Raw genomic sequence first — 12,936 nt, forward strand, 5'->3', positions numbered from 1 at the left:
TTTGCAGAGCACTCTTGAACACAAATATTGATGAACTCAGGACTGCTCGGTGAACCGGGCAGCCTGGCTGCAAGTTTGGCATGTGACCGCAAATCTAAACCAAAAGAGAGGCCGCATCACAGTGGCGGAGTCCATATGCCTTTGCATGCAGATAGTCCCGGGTTCAAATTCCAGCATATCTCAGCTAGGTGGATCTCAGGAAGCAGGGCTGAGGCCTTGCAGGGGCACTGCTGCAGCCAGGACAGAGTGTTAGAGGCTGTAGCTCCGGGACGGAGGAGATACTTTACAGGCAGAACATTGTGGCCGTCTTCAATTAAAAGGTAGCAGGTGCTGTAGAAAACAATAGCAACACCACACCAGCAAACTCCAGCTGTTAGTCAGAAGCGACAGTACTGGGCTAAATGGACCCATGGTCCTCCTCAGTGTAACAGGGTCCCCAACCTTTTTGGACCTGTAGGCACATTTGGGAATTTGAGAAATTGCTGTGGGCACCACCACAAAATGGCTCCAATGGAGGATGTGGCTGGTCACATAATGGCTGCCATGGAGGCCTGGCTAGTCCAAAGTGAGCTAAAGAGGAAAGGGGAATAGCAAGGCTAGAGGCTGGCAGTGGGGAGAAACAGCAAGGTAAAGAGGTGGGGAGAGAAACAGTGAAGCTAGAGGCTGAGCAGAAGGGGGAACAGCAAGGCAAATGAGGTAGAGAAAGAGCAAGGCAAATGGAGGATGTGGCTAGTCACATAATGGCTGCCATGGAGGCCTGGCTAGTCCAAAGTGAGCTAAAGAGGAAAGGGGAATAACAAGGCTAGAGGCTGGCAGTGGGGAGAAACAGCAAGGTAAAGAGGTGGGGAGAGAAACAGTGAAGCTAGAGGCTGAGCAGAAGGGGGAACAGCAAGGCAAATTAGGTAGAGAAAGAGCAAGGCAAATGGAGGATGTGGCTAGTCACATAATGGCTGCCATGGAGGCCTGGCTAGTCCAAAGTGAGCTAAAGAGGAAAGGGGAATAGCAAGGCTAGAGGCTGGCAGTGGGGAGAAACAGCAAGGTAAAGAGGTGGGGAGAGAAACAGTGAAGCTAGAGGCTGAGCAGAAGGGGGAACAGCAAGGCAAATGGGGTAGAGAAAGAGCAAGGCTAAGAGGGGGAGAAACAGGGAGCTAAGGAGGTTGGGAGAGAGAAATAGCAAGGCAAAGGGGTAGAGGAGAGAGAAAGAGCAAGGCTAGGGGCTAGAAAGGAAGGGAGAGGAAAAACACACACTAACATTTCTCAAGGTTTTTATTTTAAACTTTTTTGGGGAGGAGACAGGGAGTGGAAAGCTTCATGGGCTCCACTGGAGTGGAAAGTGCCAAAAGGATCCCCTACTCTTTCCCTCCCATAATCTAAGCAGTGAGTGTCACCATGTGCTGGAGGGAGGGAGTGTGACTGCTGTTGCCCCAACTAGGGGCAAAGGAGAGTCTCGTGGTGTATCTACTGCTACCCCCACATCCCCACACCAAATAGCAGCACCTATAGCAGGCAACGACCGGAAACATTCTGAGCAAAGACCAAATAACCAGTTATTGGAATGTTGGGAAAGAGGTCCCGGGAGTAATTGAAAGATGACGATAAGATAAAATTAATTGGAATAATCCCACCTTTAAATAGCCGGACAAATAATAAACAAATAATGTAATTTAACAAGGGGTATTACTAATTTTTAAATCATCGTTATGCCTCTGTCTGTATAAACAAACTTTTAAAAAAACAACTAAAAGGAACAATTCTGATCAAAAACTAAGCAATTTGAGATGGCTGTGAGGAGAGGATTCAAAATTCTAAAACTGCCAGCACTGCCCAGGTCTCAGCTGTATTATTTCTATATCGATACAGTTGAGGAATATTAGCAATCTGTTTCACACCACGGTGGTCCCCTTTTCTGTCTTATTACAGGAGATCTCTCTGGGGTCTTTGAACCAGCAGAAGACCATGGAAAGGTAAGGAGGGGCATTTAGGGGGACAGAAGGAGGGATGGGTCAAAGATCTCACAGGCTGCTGAGTGGAAGATGCGTGGCAAAGGCAAACCCACGCAAGGTTTGATTTTTTCTGGAGATCCATGTTTCGTGGCGTTGAGCCCAGAAGTTGCAATCCACATCCTTCTTCTGGACGGTGATGCTGCTCCCTGGTTCTACAGACCTGCTGTGGGGCTAGAGGTGCTGCCAGATGCTTCTTCAGTTAGAAGTGGCGGTGGTGTGTGTAGGTAAATCTGTGGTTCTAACAGTGGAAGACCCACCTCAGTACAGAAAGAGAACTAAATGGAATCTGTTCCAATTCTGGACGCTCTGATGCTATGCTAGGTCTCTCAGCACTTCCACACCACGAGGCCTAGCACATGATGGGATGCTCCAGGGCCATCTTAATCAGGGGTGTTGCCCCCCCAGGGCTGTCGGCCAAATCCAGCCCACTTGGGGTCCGAACCTGGCCCTCCGGGGCTCCCCAAATGGCTACACCTTCTTCCGCTGGCTCCACCCCCTTTCCCCCTACTGTCAATCATTTGGGGGGTTTCCCAGCTTTTGTGCAGTCCCCCCCCCCGCCCCATTCTCCAGGTTGAAATGCCTCTTCTATGGCTTAGTTGCTGGGCAGCAAGAGCTGAAGCTAAATTATGCTGGTGCTTTGGGGTATTTCTGAAATGCGGCCCCCGGGAGCTTCTCCAAAATTGAATCTGGCCCTCAGGCTGAAAGAAGTTCAGCACCCCTGACCTAAACCCACCCCATCCCGCTTTCCAGAAGTTCGCAGGAGCAACCGAGGTCTCCAAAATCCATAATGAATTTTGGAAGGGGTAGTGGTGGAAAGTCAGCAGATATCTGGGTGAAAAATCCTGAACTGACCAAACCCTTTTTGGGAGTGAGATCAGGGGGTTCCGCCCTCTCTAGGGCTGGTGCCAATGCTAGATCATTCTGCCCCACACTGGTTTGTGAGATGCTCAGCACATCCAAAGACCTCCTCCTGTTTCCTTTTGGGTGGAAGGAGGTGGGTGCTGATGTAGTCTTGAGCACTGAGTTGCATAAAGGGGGTTAGAAAATTCCTGGAGGAGAAGGCTATCAATGGCTACTAGTCTTGATGGCTATGTGCTACCTCCAGTACCAGAGGCAGTGAGCTTATGTACACCAGTTGCTGGGGAACATGGGTGGGAGGGTGCTGTTGCACTCACGCCCTGCTTGTGGGTTCCCAGTCAACAGCTGGTTGGCCACTGTGTGAACAGAATGCTGAACTAGATGGACCCTTGGTCTGATCCAGCGGGGCTCTCCTTATGTTCTTATGTTCTTATATTCAGTTGTGCCCCCTGCTGGCTATATTTGGTTTATAATATATATTGTGCTTTTTTTGCACTTTGAACCATATTGTATTTGTTTGATTTGTTTTCTATTCCTTGTTTCTTTAGGGTGCAATCCTCTGCATGTTTAGACCGAAAAAAGTCCTACAGCTCCCAGCATCCCCCAGCCACCATGGTTGGTTGGGGAATGCTGGGAGTTGTAGGACATTTTCTGTCTAAATATGCATAGGATTGCACCATTAATTTATATTCTATCCCTACATTTATTCCCTACATTAAAGAAACAAGGAATAGAATAGGGAAACCTCATTTTCTACTGAGGCCTGCATTCCCTCTGTGTGTTGGGGGCCATCTGCTGGTGGTGGGTGGGGGGAAAGCCAACAGTAGGCACGGCCAGAGCTAAAAGTGGGTGGGTCACCCTTTTTTTCTCTCCCTTTGTGCCACACGCCACCCTTCCTGTCTCTCCATCTTTCTTCCCACCCAGCCAGCTGGCTGCCGGGGAAGAGACAAATCCCTCTTGCAGCCTGCACTGATTCCATGCAGAAAGCTTTTGAAATTAGGCTGAGGGCCACAGATGCATTGGCATATTTTGAAGTGCAGGAGCTCATTGTGACAGTCCCTATAGCCATGCTTCCAAAGACAGTCCAAAAATTCAGACTGCTGTCTTGAACCAAGACAACACACCAATTCTAGCAGCTTTCGTCTCCATCAGGAGCAGGTCTTTTGTAAAACGAATGGGTCTTAACTGCCCGTACAAGACCAAGCCACCCCATAATACTTTGCGTTATAACAGGGGACAATATATTGTTGCTGGGAACAGTCTTTCCCCCTGCGTCCCCAGCTACTGTGAAGATTGCAGCTGAACTAGAGGGAGCAGGGAATTCTGGGTTGGGTGGGAGTTGACATCAGCATCCCTGCAAATAGAACAGTGCTGGTGCTGCATCCCTGCAAGTCTTGGTTCTGCTACACCACTGCTGAAGAGTGTGTGAAATTGGGCTGAGGGCTGCCTGAGGCCCCAGGGCCACAGGTTGCCCATCCCTGCTGTAATGGTTCTTTCTCCGCTCTTCTCCACACTGTATATCAGGGGTCGTGCCCCCAGGAGCCCAGATGAAGACCTGGAAGGTGTGGATGAAAAGTTCTTCCAATTGATTGAACAGCTGAACTCCCAGAAGTACGTTTTGGGGGCCAAGGAGGGAGTGGAGGGGTGGGGGGAGGAAAGTGGAAATGGTGGGAGGGAGTAGCAAAATAGGGTGACCAGGTGCAATGGGAAGAAATGATGCAGAAGAGAGAAGTTCAGTGTGTGCGGCTTGTCATGTCTCTGTACTGAGGGTGAGGGAGAAGATACATCTGTAGGAGCCTGCATCTCCTATATTCCTGCATCTATGGGAGCCCCATCTCTTGTTGCGATAGAACAACTTTGCGTAGAGAGAGGAAAAGGAATGAGGGAAGAAGAGAGGCGGAGAGTTGGGGAAAGAACAGACTTTCCACAGCCGAAAACAGGGCTAGTAACTAATTCTCTTACCAAGAACTATTGCCTGAGCCCCTCTCCCTCCTCTGTTATTGGGGGTGGGGGACAAGAACCTGTGAGCCTTCCAGATGTTGTTGGACTACAACGGCATCCTCCCTCACCATTGACCATGTGACACAGGCTGATGGGAGTCCAACATTCCCTGCCTCCACCCTAGTACATTATATCAGAGGATCTACTGCACCTTCTGTATGCAAAATTCATTTACCAAGCAACCCCTTGTCCTCCACACCAAGTTGAAACCCGGGAGGGCATTTGTTCTCGAGGATCAAGAAAGGCTAGCAAAAAAAGAACACAATTGTCCCCAAATGGGTTATTAGCGATGCAAAAAAGAAGAAGTCCTCTACAGCCATAGCGTATGAAATGCCAGACTGCGCACAGCATGGCGCCTCAGTGTGCATGTGCATGCCGTTGAGCGCATGTGCACTAGTGACAATGTCGCATCCACTTCCAATGTGAGCCTTGACCTCCCTAGAGAAGGAGCTGAACCCAGAAGAATGACAGCTCTAGCAGAGTCGCACTAAATATTTGGACAAGGCAGCTCCAAAATGCAAAAAAATCAGGATAATTATTTAGCAGGGACTAGTACCAAAAAATAGCCTCCACCACAACCAGGGATTGTTCTTTTTTTTATTTATTTAGTTGTCCTTGTCCTTGGTAAACAGGGATGAGTAATCAGGGAGAGGGAAAATAGGAAAGTGAGGCTTGGAGAGCAACAGCAGGGCAAAAAGAGTGTGTCCTGTTTGGCCATCAGTTGCACATTGGAAGGGAATCTAGGGCTAGTTGGGCCTAAGTTCCAAAGGGAGCATGGTGGGTGAAAGCGGGTGGAAACAGCACTGGCTAAAACCTCCCTTTCTTGTTTTCTTTCCACTCATAGGCAATGGAAGAGGTCCGAAGATTTGAATCGCATCACGTTGTACTTCAAAGAGCAGTCCCTCGAGAAGGAGGTGACCTATAAAGCGATGAAACGGGGCACTTATGTTCTGAGCTGGAGCTGGTTTGCCTGGAAGCAGTCAAGGCTGGTAGTACCAATGTCAGTGGAGAAGTGAGCACCTTGGAGAGCTCCTTTAGAGTTCTGACTGGTTCTGTCTGAAACCCGGAGAGGATTCACTGCCCCACTGACAACGGAGCCACCAACCTCCACTGTGAGGAAGCAAATGCATGAGCCTATGGAAGTGTGCTGGCTTGCTTGCTTGCTGATTTGTTTTGTATACCTTGCCTTTCCCTCCGAAATGGGAACTTTTGGAGTGGCGGCTAGCCATCGTCATAAAAAACAACAACATACCCATGAAATAATCTCAGACAAAAACTTAAAAGCCAGGTAAAGCAAAAACAGCCATGAAAGACTGAGACAGGAATACTCGGCAATGACTAAATAAAATGAAAATGAAAATAAATAAAAACACAACAGCGTTACGAACCAAGCTCTCCCCTAACTTTGAGAGACAGACCAAGCAAGTGGGTGTCTCAGTAGCACTGTTTTGACCTGTCTCTGCAAAGCAGATGGAAGAGATCAGTCGATCTCTCTGGGGCAGAGAATTCCACAGCCAACACGAGAAGGCCCTGACTCATGTGCCCATCTGCCACATCTTGGTGAACTGGCACAGAGTGGGGCCTCCTCTGTTGGCTAAAAAACAACAGTAACTTTAGGCTAAATTGATATGGTAACTTTTTTGATGTTCGCTATTATGTGATGTGGTGATAGCCATAAACTTAAGAGGATCAAAAAAGGGGAGGGGGAATGAAAAAAGGATCTGGGTTCAAATTGGTAGAACAAAAAGTCTATCAATGGCTGTTGTTAGCCTAAAATTCATAATTTTCCTGAGAAATCCCCAAACAAAATTAACAAACCAATAAGGCCTCTGTGCTGAGGAACATAGGAAGCTGCCTTATATGGAGTCAGACCATCTAGTCCAGTATTGTCGACAATGACTGGCAGCAGCTCTCCAGGGTTTCAAACAGGAGTCTTTCCTTGTCCTACCTGGAGGTGCTAAAGACTGAACATGGGATCTTTTGCATTAAAAACACATGCTCTGAGTTACGAACTCTTCTTGCTAAAAATTAAGTAAGGTTCCAGTCCTCATGATTCTGAATAAAAGGCTAATTTATAAATAGCAACATAAGGAATCACACCATCAGTCCATCTAGCTCAGGATTGTCTAACACCTGGGTTCTCCAGTGTGATGTGAGTGGCACAAATGTGCCCACGGGCTTCCTCCTCATCTTAATTTTATTCCTTAAGATGTTTTTAAATTAAAACAAAAACAAAAATAGGAAGTTGGCTTGCTGCAAAGCAAAGTGCTGCCTTCCAGTGCCATCTTTCATTGGGTTCAAAAGAGTGGTTTTGTGTTTTGGAGTTCAGTCCTCACCTCTGCCTTGCACTTATGGATATGTGCAAGTACCTTTTCTTTTTCTTTTTGTTTTAACCCCCCCCCCAGTTTTTTTGGAAATGAGTGTCCTGTGACCAGCCCTGTCCACCATGGCAGCCATTTTATGAGAGCGCCCATGACACTCCCTCAAAATTCCAAACGTGCCCACCAACCCAAAAAGGTTTGGGACCCTGGTCTACACTAACTGTCAGTGTCTCCACAAGGCTTAAGGGGGAAGTCTTTGCTGGCCCTACTTGTAGATGCTGGAAATTGAACATGGGAGCTTCTGTATGCAAAGCAGGTGCTCTAGATATACAGAGCTCTCAATGAGCTCTGAGTACAAGATAGTGGAGACGTTGACAAACAAGACAGGAAGCCTCATCACCTTCATGGCCTGTTTGAGCTTTCCTGAGGGTGGACCACTGGGGAGCATTGGGGACAGAGTGGTGGAATACGTGGACCATTTTGGTCTGCTTCAGCAAGTCACTGCTGATATGTGGACAAATGTAGAAGACAACATACATCAGATGCTTAAGGAGATAAAAGAGCACATGATGCAAGGTGAAGGTGGCCTGTGCCTCTTCACACAGTGCATAAACTATGGAATTTACTTCCATAAGATGTCGTGATAGCCACCAATTTGGGTGGCTTTAAAAGGCAAATTCCTGGAGGAGAAGGCTATCAATGGCTTCTAGGCTTGATGACTATGTGCTACCTCCAGTACCAGAGGCAGTGAGCCTGTGTACACCAGTTGCTGGGGAACATGGGTGGGAGGGTGCTGTTGTGCTCATGCCCTGCTTGAGGGTTCCCAGTCGACACCTGGTTGGCTGGTGTGTGAACAGAATGCCGGACTAGATGGGCCCTTGGTCTGATCCTGCAGGCCTCTTCTTATGTTCTTACGCCAATCAAAATGGTGCAAAATAAGACAGGGACGTTGCAGGGAGAAGACATAGCTATGATGACGCTTTCTTTAAAAAGATTTCGAGGCCTTGGCCCTGTGCTCACCGTATTCCCTCTCCATTTCTCCTCTGCTCTCCCTAGTACCGTCTCTCAGCGCTCCCGTCTTTTAACTACTACACAGCCTGCACCTTCCTGGTTTTCATCTCCAACTTTGTCATACAGATCCTCGTGGTCTATAAGTAAGGATGAACGGGGTGGTGGTGGAGTGGCGGGGGTGGTGGCAGGGTGGTTGTTAACCCAAGCAGGACTGGGGAATATTCCCTGTCAAGATTAAGAACATAGGGTCAAACTGCACATTAAACTTCATGCTTAGTGTGTAGCTATGACTCCCTTTTTACTTCTACAAATTACAGGTGTACAGGGAGGGGCAATCTTTACTGGGCACTCTGCACATGGAGAGTGGAGGCTTATCTTTTCCCACCAATCAGTACCAAAATCATCCCCACCCCAGTGCGTGCCTAGAACACTTAGGAAATAAATTCCCATTGATCCCAATGGGAAGGGTTTTGCTATGTGTTGGAGCTTCAACATGGGTAGGAGGGTCAACTTAGTTTCTGATTGTCACAGACGGGTGCAGGAGAAGAGATTAGCCTCCACTCCCTGTGCGTTGAGTCTCTGGTACAGATTGCATCTCCTCTCCCCCAATGCACACATGCTTGTAACTTATTACAGAAAAACCTGCACCTATATATCAAGTGAATGGCTACTTTGGCTCTTGGAGAAGGGCCCAGGAACTTCAGGCCCAGGGGCCAAATCCAGCCCTGCTGAGGTCCCAATCTCACTCTCCTGGGTCCCCCACAAGCCCATGCCACCTTTCCTTCAACCACCAATGATTTGGGGGTTTCCTTGCTTTTGTGCAGTTTCACCCACACACACACACACACACACACACACCCTTCTCAAAGGTTGAAATGCCTCTCCTAAGGCTTAGTTACTGGCAATGAAAGCTTTAAGCTAAAAAATTTGAGTATCTCTGGTATTTTGGCATCACCCCTTTTGCCTTCGACCCTGACTACCACTCTGATGTGGCCCCCAGACTGAAAGATGTTCAGCTCCTCTGCCTTAGAGATGTTTTACAGAAGCATTTACGGGACAAAGCTTGAATCCTGACTGGTGAAAACTGAGAAGAGATGAGGCTGGGCAAGAGATCCATTGGAACAGTGAGGCAGGAAGCAGCCACTGCTGATGCTGCTACTGCTCTATGGTCTCTCTTTGCTTCTAAGGTCACAAGGCCTCGGTTGCAAAAATAATGGGTGAAATGGTCAAATAGTTCCTGGACTAGCCTTGCCAGCTGTTCTTTGTTTCAAGGAATGGTTCCTTATTTCAAGGAATGGTTCCTTCCTCGTGTCAAGGAACAGTTCCTTATTTATGAACCTCATTTGCTTGTGAGATGCACCATAACACGCAACAGCAACTCAAATGTAATAAATCACAAGGATGTTATCAGGGCCTGCTAACCAGGGGTCAGCGTTGTTGGGCTCCCACAGAGGGCCAGTGTTGTGTAATGGCTAGAGTGTTGGACTGGGAGCCAGGAGATCCGGGTTCTAGCCCCCACTTGGCCACAGAAGCTCACTGGGTGACTTTGGGCCAGTCACAGACTCTCAGCCCAACCCACCTCACAGGGTTGTTGTGAGGATAAAATGGAGGGGGCAGAGGACTGTCAGGGTTGCCTCTGAGCACAGGGAGTGACGGAGTAGTTCAGACTGTGAACAAGAACCACAAGACGTGGGGGAGGAAGTTTCCCAGGCTTCACCAGACATGGATAGGCAGACTCCTCAGGTTTAAAAGGCCAAGCAGGACGGAGCGGGCCACTCTTCTATCCCCATGAGAGATAGCGAACAGGGAGAGGCAGGGCCTGGAGAGCCTGAATTCTTAGATGCCAGGTGCAGACGCAGAGCCAAGAGAGAGATGGCAGGGGCGTAGCTTAGACGGTCTGCCCAATTGGCCCGGTGTGAACAGCTGTGCTGTGCTCCCTCATGAGAGACAGGGAGATCTCCCTCGCTCCCCGTAAGTTAGGATAGTGAGCCCGCCTTTTCTTTAAACTGTGGGCAACTTTCGTAGCTTTCTTTTGAACTCCCTGAAGGCATTTCCTTTGTAAACTGTGAGTCACTGATAATTTGCATCTGTATGACTCATTGAAGTAATGGATTAAAAGCTGTGGACTGAAGCCTCTTGTCTGTGTTTTGTTTTGGCTTTTGAAGTTCAGCAGGGGCAAAAGGAATCCTGACATTCTATGTATGCTGCCTTGAGTTCCTTAAGGAGGAAAAAAGGCGGGATATAAATGAAATAAGTAAGTAAATAAGAGCTGAAAACCCCCAACACATTGGTAGTCAGGGCCTAAGAACTAGAAAATGTGTTAGATAGCACCAGCAGGGCCCTCCGTTGTAGACTTAAAATGTAAATGGTGCAAAGACATGTCAGTTTAGTGCCTCATCTCCTCCTTTCCATCCAGGACAGAAGCCTTGGGGATATCCTATGGAATTTCATTCTTCCTCTTCCTCCTTCTCCTCCTCACCTGCTTTGCTGGTCGCCTGGCAGTAAGTCATCTTGCGTTCAGTGAATATCTGGTTGTTTCTGCTGAGGAACCTGTAGGGTCATAGCATCTTTTCTCTCAAACTGTGAGCGTGGCGATGACAAAACGTTGTGGTCTGGGAGTTCTAGCTGGCTGGTCCATTACTGCTGCAAGAAGCCACCTACCCCACACTACCAGAAGACATGGCAACTCTCTATTTGCCAGCCAGAGAGATCACACTAAGTAAGGTTGCTGTTGAGAGGAAGCAAAATAGCTTGACCTCAGCTATTTTCTTACAGGGGGCCTCTTGGATCGAAAGTAACCCCTGCCAGGAGGACAACAGCAGAAATGATGTGGCTTCAGTGGGGAAGCATGGGCAAAGGAAAAGTTCATTTTCCTCTGCCCATCATACTTGCTGTACTGTACATCACCTTCCTCCCTGCTTCATATGACACAGGCAGTATGGAGTGTGCGTTAAAGTGCTGGGTTGGACCAGGGAGATGTAGGCTCATATGGCCATGAAATTCATTGGGTATCCTTGAAGCAGTCTCCACCTACCATTCTAACCTACTTCTCAGAGTTGTTGTGAGGCTACAATGAGTGGAAGGAAAGAACCATGTATGTCCAGAGTCCTTTGGAAGGGAGTGGGGAAATAAAAACATAATCATATTCATAATATTTACTTATTGTATTGTATTTATTACATTTTTATACTGCCCAATAGCCGAAGCTCTTGGAAAGTATCAAAATGGCAGTCCATGGAGTTTGAAGCCAGGGAGGATTAGTAGGCCAAGGGAGAGACTTATACACCTGCCCTCGCCCCACCCTGCTGTGTGGCTTTGGGGGAGGGGCCACCATGGCAGGGGGCATGCCTAGGAGTGCCAGCAGACATGTGTCCAACTTTTCCAGCTGTGCTCGTTTGCTTGAAGGCTTTTCAGTACCAAACCAAGGCCTGTTTCAACCTGATCGAAGCCTGGCCCATTGGTTAGCTCTTAATAAATTGATGATAGCATTGATGAGGGTGGAAATAGGAATTAAAAACTGAAAACAAGATCCTGGCTCAACTGGATGCTCTTTTCTCTTCTGTGTGGCCCCCTGTTGCGTCAGAAGTGTTTCCTGAAAGGCCCAAAGGCTTTATACTGGGTCCCATCCATCTCGGCCAGTGTCTGCACCCAGCCATGGCTACGGGTCTCGCTGGGCATCGTCACCATCCTTGTAGTCCTCACCATGGCCGTGCTGAACTTGGTAAGTTGCCACCAGAGGGAGGGAGGGAGCAGAAGCATCAGCAGAGGCTGATGGCTCCTACTTCAGTGGGGCAGTGAATCCTCTCTGGGTTTCAGTCAGAACTCTAAAGGAGCTATCCAAAGTGCTGAACCCTATCCTCAAAACGGCTCCAGCACCTTGGATCACTCCTTTAGACTTCTGACTGTTTGAGACTGAACCCCAGCGCGGATTCACCGCCCCACTCAAATAGGAGCCACCAACCTCCACTTAGAAGCATTGCTAGGCATGAAAAAGATTTGTGGACCAGGCCCATAGGGTAGAAACCTGCATAAAGTGTACATATGCTATTTTTACACCAGTGTGGTGTAGTGGCTAGAGTGTTGGACTGGGAGTCGGGAGACCTGGGCTCTAGTCCCCACTCAGCCATGGAAGCTCACTGGGTGACTTTGGGCCAGTCACAGACTCTCAGCCCCACCCACCTCACAGGGTTGTTGTTGTGAGGACAAAATGGAGAGGAGGAGGATTATGTACGCCGCCTTGGGCTCCTTAAATGAGGAAAAAAGGTGGCATATAAATGTAATAAATAAATAAAAATAAATAAATATGTGCACATTTATATATACGAATTGCCAGGATATATTGTCACATTCCCTTGGCCCCCAGCTTCCTCGTGCACACACACAAGAAGAGAGGCTTCAGTCTCATGTCTTTAATTCACTATCAACAGGTTCATTATAGATGCAAATCCCCGAAGACTCTCAGGCTAGGAAGAAATAACAGCAGGAAATCCAAATGGGGACTACAATGTTGCTAGCAGTTTGAACAGGGACTTGCTGGCTAGAATAACTTAGGGAGGGAAACCTCTCCCATCCAGTGATGCTCCCCTATGTCGACCCTCACGCATCGCCAACCACGTTGACCGTCTGAGCTCTGCCTCTAACTTTTCCTGCTTTGCTCCGCGCCACAGTCTAGCATCCCTCAGGTCACGCCCCATACTCTCTTCCTCCTCCTGGATTCTCATGGGGGGGGGGGTGTGTCTTCA

The 12,936-nt window shown here is 48.3% G+C and overlaps 1 protein-coding gene across 1 annotated transcript in view; it reads left to right on the top strand.

The window, feature by feature from the left end:
- ADCY4 (adenylate cyclase 4) overlaps window positions 1-12,936 on the top strand; it is a 59,071-nt gene that overhangs the window by 21,098 nt on the left and 25,037 nt on the right. The window contains exons 12-17 of the mRNA XM_084808574.1: window positions 1,921-1,964; window positions 4,386-4,472; window positions 5,707-5,776; window positions 8,240-8,337; window positions 10,611-10,695; window positions 11,778-11,915. Coding sequence (XP_084664700.1) covers window positions 1,921-1,964; window positions 4,386-4,472; window positions 5,707-5,776; window positions 8,240-8,337; window positions 10,611-10,695; window positions 11,778-11,915 — 522 coding nt within the window. The remainder of the gene's footprint in view (window positions 1-1,920; window positions 1,965-4,385; window positions 4,473-5,706; window positions 5,777-8,239; window positions 8,338-10,610; window positions 10,696-11,777; window positions 11,916-12,936) is intronic.

The sequence above is a fragment of the Heloderma suspectum genome, chromosome 6 (genome assembly GCF_057233095.1).
Source record: "Heloderma suspectum isolate Gila_16-S chromosome 6, 16-S_ref, whole genome shotgun sequence".
Lineage (NCBI taxonomy): Eukaryota > Metazoa > Chordata > Lepidosauria > Squamata > Helodermatidae > Heloderma > Heloderma suspectum.